This window comes from Pygoscelis adeliae, unplaced genomic scaffold, assembly GCF_000699105.1.
Source record: "Pygoscelis adeliae isolate BGI_AS28 unplaced genomic scaffold, ASM69910v1 Scaffold87, whole genome shotgun sequence".
Classification (NCBI taxonomy): Eukaryota; Metazoa; Chordata; class Aves; order Sphenisciformes; family Spheniscidae; genus Pygoscelis; species Pygoscelis adeliae.
This window is the reverse complement of record NW_008825098.1, coordinates 1,607,331-1,616,244: the sequence shown is the minus strand read 5'-3', so window position 1 is coordinate 1,616,244 and position 8,914 is coordinate 1,607,331. Positions and strand designations below refer to the sequence as shown.

The 8,914-nt window shown below is 42.3% G+C and overlaps 1 protein-coding gene across 1 annotated transcript in view; it reads left to right on the top strand.

The window, feature by feature from the left end:
* The window catches only part of ADH5 (alcohol dehydrogenase 5 (class III), chi polypeptide), a 10,968-nt gene that overhangs the window by 1,054 nt on the left and 1,000 nt on the right, over positions 1 to 8,914 (top strand). The window contains exons 2-8 of the mRNA XM_009327074.1: positions 146 to 237; positions 3,322 to 3,423; positions 4,372 to 4,513; positions 5,131 to 5,218; positions 6,021 to 6,240; positions 6,837 to 7,097; positions 7,857 to 7,992. Of these exons, the coding sequence (XP_009325349.1) occupies positions 146 to 237; positions 3,322 to 3,423; positions 4,372 to 4,513; positions 5,131 to 5,218; positions 6,021 to 6,240; positions 6,837 to 7,097; positions 7,857 to 7,992 (1,041 nt within the window). The remainder of the gene's footprint in view (positions 1 to 145; positions 238 to 3,321; positions 3,424 to 4,371; positions 4,514 to 5,130; positions 5,219 to 6,020; positions 6,241 to 6,836; positions 7,098 to 7,856; positions 7,993 to 8,914) is intronic.

Below are 8,914 nucleotides of genomic sequence, written 5' to 3'. Positions count from 1 at the left end.
TCCCGTCCCGTCCCGTCCCCCTGCGGCCGCGGCGCTGGTGACCGGAGGCTTATCCGGAGGGGTATTGCGGGCCCTCGCTGATTCGTTTGCTCCCGCCCGAACGCTGCTGTGTGAGCGTGCAGCGCTAGCGAAAATCGGGGTGCAGGGGTTGGCCTGGCGTCTCCTTACGCCTGTCTTACGCGTGTAAGGTGTGCGGCAGAGATCGGTGCCGTTATTTATGCGTGGGAGGCTCCTGCTGTAAGTATTTGCAGGATTAGGAACAAAAATACATGCATTGCTTCCTGCCGTCTGTTATAATCAAACCCCGCGCACGTTTTCTGGAGCTGAGGGTTCCGCTTGTGTGCTTAGAGCGGTGATGGAAGAACAAGCAGAAGACCTTGAGCTTGCATGTGGGCATCGGACAGGTGTGACTTCATAAGCTTGAAGGAAGGGGAAAACATGGCTTTGCACACAAGGCTGGGAAGGTGTTGGTTCCTCTGTGCACGTTCAGTTGCCACAAGGCAGTAAGGAGCGTACTGCCGGCTGAGATGGGTGGGTTGGGCGAAATAGTTAAGCACAGTTCACCCTGTGTGTTTTCTTCCTGTGACTGTTGAGTGGGAGAAGAAAGAATGGGGGCACGTTTGGGAAGATGCCACTTTGCAACAAGAGCGATCCTTGAGGCCGCTCTCCAGCAGCGATGCCAGTCCATTTTCAATACAGCTGGACCCTCCTTGCTCTCAAAACCATTTACGGGCAAGTTTACTGCATTGCTTTCAAAACATCACGATAGTCCAAACCTACTTAATACTGCTTTAATTTCAGCTGTTCAGTGCCCTGGGTCTGAGCAGGCTGGGTGGTCTCACTTGTCCAGGTGCTGAAGGCTGGTCCGGGCCAGCAGCGGTTTCGGAGTGGATAGGGCAGCTTCTGTCCCTGCCGAGAGCTCGATTTCATCTTGAGTGAGATAGCTGATACTGTGTGTAGCTACAAGCAACTCAACAGTTGTGCTCCTGTGCTAATATGTTAATAGAGAAAATGAAGAACTAGTGAAAGTTGGGGCTTTTTTCCAGTTGTTGGCTTCAAGATTTTCAGCAAAGCAACAGCAGAAAGCTTTGAATATTGAAAGGTCAGAAGATGGGGCTTTTCTGATATCCACTCTGAACAGTCCAGGGGCCTTTATGGCTGTATGAGCTGGCTGCAATTTCAAAAGCCAGCTTCTTTAAAAGTTTCTGAATCATAAGTTGTTATTTCAAAATATGCTTCCAGATGTGTCATGTTTTAGGAAGATCAGAATTTATCCCGTAAGGTGACTTAACTTTTCTCCCCTCTTTAATCCTGTGCTTGACTAAGCTTGTGGAAATTCAAATTTTAGGAATGTGCAGCCTCCTGTGCGAGAACAAGTGACTTCATGAGCGGAGGGTGAGGGATGGATGGAAAACCAGTAAATGATTTACAGCGTTATGGCTCCTCTTGCACTTTGTGCCTTCAGTTTAGATTTTCTGGCAAAATCTTTGGTACATTTAGAGATTATGACCGAATGCCCATACTGTGACTCCACAGTTAGTTACTATGTCATATTCAGTGCACTTTTATAATATTTACCCTGGTAATAAAAAGCAGGGCAAGGGGAATTCGTGGTTCTAGGTTAAGGGTGTTTTTGTCCAATCTAGGCCCCTGCCGGCTGTAGGAATGAGTACCTGTCTTCTGTTAGAAAGCTTCGGGCCTTTTAGGGTTGGCAGTATTTGTTTTAGCAAGTTTAAGCCAAGGTAAACATCCACAGTTCTGCTATTACAGGCACAGCGAGGGTGTTAACTGGTTCTGGCAAAGTCTGATACTGTTTATTGTATAACAAAAATACTACAGAAAGTCATAAACTACCCATTATTTTCTTGCCAGGTGATGAATCAGACCTGGCAAGCTCAACAAGTGGTCTTGGCGCTGTTACTTCTTCCAGGCAGTGAAATTTCAAAAAGGCTGGATGACTGTATATCTGGTCTTGGGAATTTGCATTAATCCCCTTTCAGTGATTCCACAGGAACATCACAGCTAGTTTGAACACACAAAATGTCATTTTCTTGTATCGGTTTATAGTGCACGCTATGAAATGCTTCATATTTCCAACTGTCATAGTAATGGCTTAGGCCTTGTTTGCATGGAAGAAAATCAGTGCAAGTCTTCCGGTATAAGTGAATTATTCCAAAATACATGGACGCTATTCTGGCATAGATTGCGAAGAGATCTGTTCCAAAGCAGTCTAGTCTGCGACAGCATTCCTTGTCAGGTTTTATGTAGATAAGGTCTTGAATTTGATTTCACAACTTGTCTGTGTGTCCTGCAGGAAGCTATTGCATATCGCATTTGCTGAAGGATGTTGTGTCTGTCGAAAAGCAAAATTCAGATTATTTGGTACCCTGTCCATTTTATCCTGAAGGACAGACCAGGAGTCATGCTTTGTAAAACGGCCATCTAAGGGTACTCCAGATGCTTACCCTTGCAGTACCTGAAGCTGCTCTGCATTGTGTGCTGTAATACCTGCTGATTTTCTCAGTCAGTTGCGTGTATGTACCTGTTGATAGGCTTGGGTTTACAGATCCACAAATCCTGCTCTTTCATCTGGGCTCTGCACCATTTTGCTTGAAAATTTTCCTGGGAATTATAGGTGTGATTGCAGAGCAGGATTTGTCACGGTGCTGAGAGCAGTGAATGAAGACTTGCTAACAGTAATCCATGCAGGCTCTATACAGGTGTTAGTGCACAATAACTTGCTGATGATAACCATGTAGCAAAACCTCTCTGGTCCCTATGCATCACTGGAGGGCTTTGCGTGTCAGCTGCATGCACATGCATCTCCTTGCCAATATTGTACTCAGAAGCCATCCTGATAAGGAGCAAGAAATTCACTCTTGATGTGGGTCTTGGACCATTATGTGACCTCCAGTTTGCTTTCTGAATTTTTTTTAACTTCAAACACTGTGCTCGAGGAACACATCTCAAATGAATGCCAGTCTCTTATTTTAAACCACCATTTTTACTATGCAATCTTTCCATTCCTATTGCTCATCTCAGTGTAGTATTTGAGTATCTCCTAAGCACTCCTGGGTTTATTATATTTTTTGCTCAGTAAGAGAATGACATCCAAATTTCAGATCTTGGTTTACTCATTATTATTTAGCTTCCTGAAAGCAAATGTAGGGCAATTAAACCTTTTATGTTGAAATTACGAATTTCAGATGTGGGATTCTTTCCAAAAGCCGGTAGTGTTCCTCTCATTTTCTCAGTTGGCTGAACAAGAATTATTTTAAATGAACCATACAACAGATGTCCTCTGTCGTTGTTGTCTTTCAGGTTATTAAATGCAAGGCTGCTGTTGCCTGGGAGGCAGGTAAACCTCTCTCTCTTGAGGAGGTGGAGGTTGCTCCACCAAAAGCTCGTGAAGTTCGTATCAAGGTAATTAAATCAATCGTTAGCTGTATGCGTTGTATTTTGGGAGACTAAGTATTAAAGCTGAACAGTTTGTTTACCAACAGAAGAAATGTTGAATGGGTAGCATTAGTTCATTAGGATCTCAGCTGGCTTTACAAAGGAGAAAATTACAGTATTTAGATCTTCTGTTCATGAAAAACACTTTTAATTTCTACTGGTCTCACTTCACAGTCTGGTCTAAAGATCATGGCTAGTCTTGGGGGTCAATTCCAGTTGTTACAGACTGAGCTTCCACAAAACATCTGAGCTAGGAACACCTTTGATCTTGCTGGAAGGGCAGCAGCTTGTGACCTGTTGCAGCTGTGTAACACGCTGGATTTTACTTCAGTCAGGCCGTAAGTTACTGGCTGCTAAGCTGTGATTGGTCTCTTGGCTTCCCCATACCCAAGTTTCTGATTTGATCAGGACTTTACAGTAGCCCGTGTCTGCCAAAAAGTATACATTAAGGTGAAATTTATCTCTGTGGAAAGGGTCTCTGCATGGTGCTTAAGACTTCAACTGGATTTGTGCAGTACTGAGAGTTCAGTGTGGTCTCTCTGGTCATTTTACCTTTGAGAGACTAACTCATTTCAAATCTGGGATGCCAACCTACTTTGAGATGACTTGGAGTACTGATTTCTAGCTTTAGGAAACCAGATGTCATCTTCTGCCTGTTTCAACGTCAGAATTTAGTTGATGGAAATGAGAAAAGATGTACTATCATGATTTTACTTTTTCAAAGTAAGAAAAAGTGCCTTGTCTTGGCACTCCTGTGCCTTGCCAGGAGTGAAAGTAGGTTGGCCGTATCACAAACGCTGCCAGGATTGGCAAATTTGTCCCGGCAATTGTTCTGAATTTCTGACCAAAGGGAAGTATTTAGATCTGTGCTACTATTCTGTTCTTCAAGGTGCCTCAGAATATGTATTTCTTCAGATAGTTGCCACTGCTGTCTGTCACACTGATGCCTATACTCTGAGTGGTGCTGATCCTGAAGGATGTTTCCCTGTGATCTTGGGTCACGAAGGAGCAGGAATTGTAGAGAGTGTTGGGGAAGGAGTAACAAAAGTAAAGCCGGGTAAGAAAATGTCTTACAAGTTTTCTGCCTTCCTTACAAGTGCTACTTTACTACAAGGTCAACTGTCAAATTGGGCCACTGAAATGCTATATTGCAGGAGTTAATATAATGTCTTATTCTGGGGTGTATGCATGTGTAGATTTCTCTTGTCTGCAAGATACAACACTAACCTATTCAATGTGCTCTTTGTTTAATGCTTGAAAGAGCCCAGCATACCAATTTCTTACTTGAAATGGGATCGATACAGTTAGAAGAGGTTGGTTGGTTGGTTGGTTTTCAAGTGACAGTTGTTACCTGTTGGTTTAATTAAAGGGCTTAAAAATGTTTAATCATGTTGTTCACTGTTGATTTGGGGTTGTTTAGTTTTACAGTAACATTTGTATTTGTTCTGGAATGATGAACTTCTGATGGGCTGTCTGCTCAGACGTGCGAAAAGCGTTTTATCTAGCACTCTCTGTAAACAATGCTACTCTATACTGTACGTGGTTTTTAATACACAAGGTTTTGGGTGAACACAAGCTCACATAAAAGCCATGAAAATTGAGTAACTTCATTTTTTTCCTAATGCCTTGCTTGACTTGATAACTAGCCACAGAGTATTTTTTATTTTTTCTTAGGGGACACTGTTATCCCTCTATACATCCCCCAGTGTGGAGAGTGCAAGTTCTGTAAGAATCCTAAAACAAATCTGTGCCAGAAGATAAGGTCTGTATGCTTTTTATTTTGACAGGCAGTATAGTATTTGTTCAATGTATACCTGTTCTAGTTAACTCCTGTCAATTACTTTTGATATCTTTGAAGAATAAATCTCTTGATGTATCATTTAATGACTTGGAAAGTACGTATTTTAGGGAGTCAGTTATGCACTACTTTCCATTTTTCCTTAAGATTTCTTTTCTTTTTTGTCCTTAAATAAATCTGTTTCTCTTTTCATGTGTGTGAAGGTGTAAACTGCTGGCTTGTGTTCACAGCTTTGAAAACATAAATGCTCAGACTCCATATTTAATCCATACTTAAGGGAAGCACTTCAGGGAATTTGGCTCTTGGGAGTTAACACCAAAGCTGTCAAGTGGTACAGAATTATACAGAAAGCGCTTTTTTTTTCCTTAACACCTGCTTCGCAGCTAAATTTCCAGCTTCCATTCTGAAAAAAAGTCTCCCAAACCCGAACAAAAACTCCAGTGACATAATTGACAGGTGCTGTTCAAGGGAAGTGTACTGAAGGAGGTGAAGACAGGGGGGTGTTGCACCATGGCACAAGCAGTTAGCCTTGGTGGCTAACAAGATCAGCATGTTGATAATTTCTTTCAGTGCTTCCATGGAGGAATTAACAGCATGAAGTTTTAGGAGTTTAGCATCTAATTTCTGTGAACTCCTGGGTTTACTGGAATGACTGAAAAATAACGGTGCAAGTATGCAACTGCATCTCTGCTACTTAATGGATACTGTGTGGTGAGAGTATTTACTGCTTAAGACTCTGACTGTACTTTCCTGTCTTTGCCTTAAGAATTACTCAAGGGAAAGGACTCATGCCTGATGGTACCAGCAGATTCACCTGCAAAGGAAAGCAGATTTACCACTTCATGGGGACTAGCACCTTCTCTGAGTATACTGTGGTGGCTGATATCTCAGTAGCCAAGATAGATGCTGCAGCACCTCTCGATAAAGTGTGCCTGCTGGGTTGTGGCATCTCTACCGGCTATGGGGCTGCTGTTAACACTGCCAAGGTAAAGGCTGTGGTTGCCTCTGGCTTTTCTCTGTAACTATATCTGAGCCAAAGTACACAGGTAGCTTAGGGACTAGATTAGGACCGTAAACATGACGTACCAAACTTCTGTTTCTTCTTCCTCTTCAGCTGATGAAGTTTAGCTGAGAATTTCTAACTTCTCCATAAAGCCAAGTCAGGTTAGAAGAACCTGATGCCCTTTAGGGGAAAGCCAGGTAGAAGATTCTGCATCCCTTTTGATACCAGCTATGTATAAATTACTTTTCCAATTCATCTTAGTCTTGCTGCAAGTCATTCTGATAGTTTGAAGCTCAGGGTGAGACAGAGCTGGTAGGTGAATGTGCATGAGTCTAGGGCAGGTTCTGGGAATTGAGTCTTTGGGCAAAAAGAAAAGCTTAGTACCTAAAGAGCTTTTGGTAAGCTGCTTTTTGGTAAGAAATTTCTGTATAGTTTCCCTTATCTAAGTGATAAAGTCTCGTAGCCATGTATGATTTGCTTCCATGTTTCTTTCATTACAGACTTCTTAACCTGTGTTTCCCACTCACGAGGAAGGATGAATTTTCTCTGTGTTGCTCATGGCTCTTTTCTTACTCCTAGGTGGAGCCTGGCTCTACATGTGCTGTCTTTGGTTTAGGAGGAGTTGGGCTGGCAGTTATTATGGGCTGTAAAGTAGCAGGAGCATCCCAGATCATTGGCATTGACCTTAACAAGGATAAGTATGCCAAAGCCAAAGAGTTTGGAGCTACTGAATGCATTAGCCCTCAAGACTTCAAGAAGCCCATACAGGAGGTGCTGGCTGAGATGACCGACGGTGGTGTAGACTACTCATTTGAGTGCATTGGTAATGTTGGAGTCATGGTGAGTGTTTGCATTAACAGTAGTACGTAGAGGGAGGGGATAGCTAGCTGCCACTTAGTTGTTCAGCTAAATAGCAAAATGAGCTGCTTTCTTGTTACAGAAAACATGCCGTACTACTGTATTTATTTTTTAAATAGTAGTGATAACTCCTATGAATAAAAATGCCAATTTACATCCAATCCTAATTACGTAATGAAAGCAGATGCTACTTAGGCTGAAAATGGCACTTATAATTTACAAACTTTTTTCCTTAATGGGAGTTGTTTGAAATCCTGAGGTTTTCAAATGTTGGCAGTTGAAAAATTAACAAAACGCACATAAAATGTATTACACAATGAACAGTAAAATCTCAAGGACCACTCACTACTTCCCTAATTCTGCAAATAATGAATTTAACCTTTGGAAATGCAGAAGTATTAGTGAATGTAAAGCTAGGTTTTTAGGAATTACAACAGCATTCCTAACTGTCAGTAGCATGGTCTACATTGTCTCTGATCGCAGTTTATCCCAACTCCCAGTGGGAGTTCAGAGTGACTTCTCTGGAAGCCAGACGGGATATAAAAAGAGCAAAGTGAATCTTTAAGGAGCCTGAGCCCATGGAAAATTTATACTGTTAATGTCATTTTCAGTGTATTTATTGTTCCTTAAATACTAACGTGGTGATTCATTAACTGGGGGAAAGGAAGTGCAACCTGTGCCAGTCTGGGCAGCATAAACATTAGCAATAAACGCTCTGCTTTGTCCTATCCATCTGTGAAGAGGGCTGCCTTGGAAGCCTGCCACAAAGGCTGGGGAGTCAGCGTGATAGTCGGAGTAGCTGCTGCGGGTCAGGAGATCTCCACACGGCCATTCCAGCTAGTAACTGGGCGGACATGGAAAGGGACTGCGTTTGGAGGTAACTCTCTTTTGGTATGGGGGTAAAAATAATTTACTATGGGTTAAAGCTGGGAAGAACACACCACCTTGCTTTTCCTTGTGCAAGAAATGTACTACTGACAGGCTATTCATAAATGCTGTGTTGACTTTTAAGATAAAGACTTTTAAAATCTGATATTCCTACAGACAGGCTACAAATAAACATATTGCTATGATACCGCACATATTTTGAAGAGAGAATGTAACTATATGCTATTCAGTACTAAAGGAGTGGTATTGAGGGATTGCTTTATCACCGAGTGAAGGTTTGGTTCAGTTTGGTCCAGTGAGAGGACCTAGTCTTTGGGGAGATGGGAACTCACGTAAACATGTTTGTGTTGCTTAATCACTAAGCAAACTGTGGGGCTAACGTGGGAATGTGCTATGAAGAGCTTTAAAATAAAAAGCAGCAAGTGCTTGATACACATTTTCTGCTGTCAAACCAAAAACATGTTGAGACTTACAGCTACTGATAACTTGGGGATTCGGTAATTGCTGAAGTTCATGGAAGCATCCAAACTTGATGTTATTATTACACTGCCCTTTTTCCAACTAATACAAAACTTAGCTGGTTTATAAAGATATGTAGAGGGGCTGATAAGAGATGCCTCATGCATGCTTTCCTAGGTGAGGGCTGCTGTGATGTTGAATGCTGAAGTACCTAGTGAAAGGTTAGTGCACTTACGTGTTTGGATAATGTGTGCTTTTGCCAGACCTAGCTGTCCCCTTGCATTCCTTACTCACTGCCTGCCTAGAGCAGGAGGGACAAAGGTGTCACTGATCTCAGTTCCTTTTCATATTTATCACACAAGTGCCCCTATAAGGGTTGTATTTTTTCCTTCTCTCTGTTTTCCGAGGTGGGCGGAAAGGGGAAAAACAAATGCATGCTTTCTGTTTTTCAG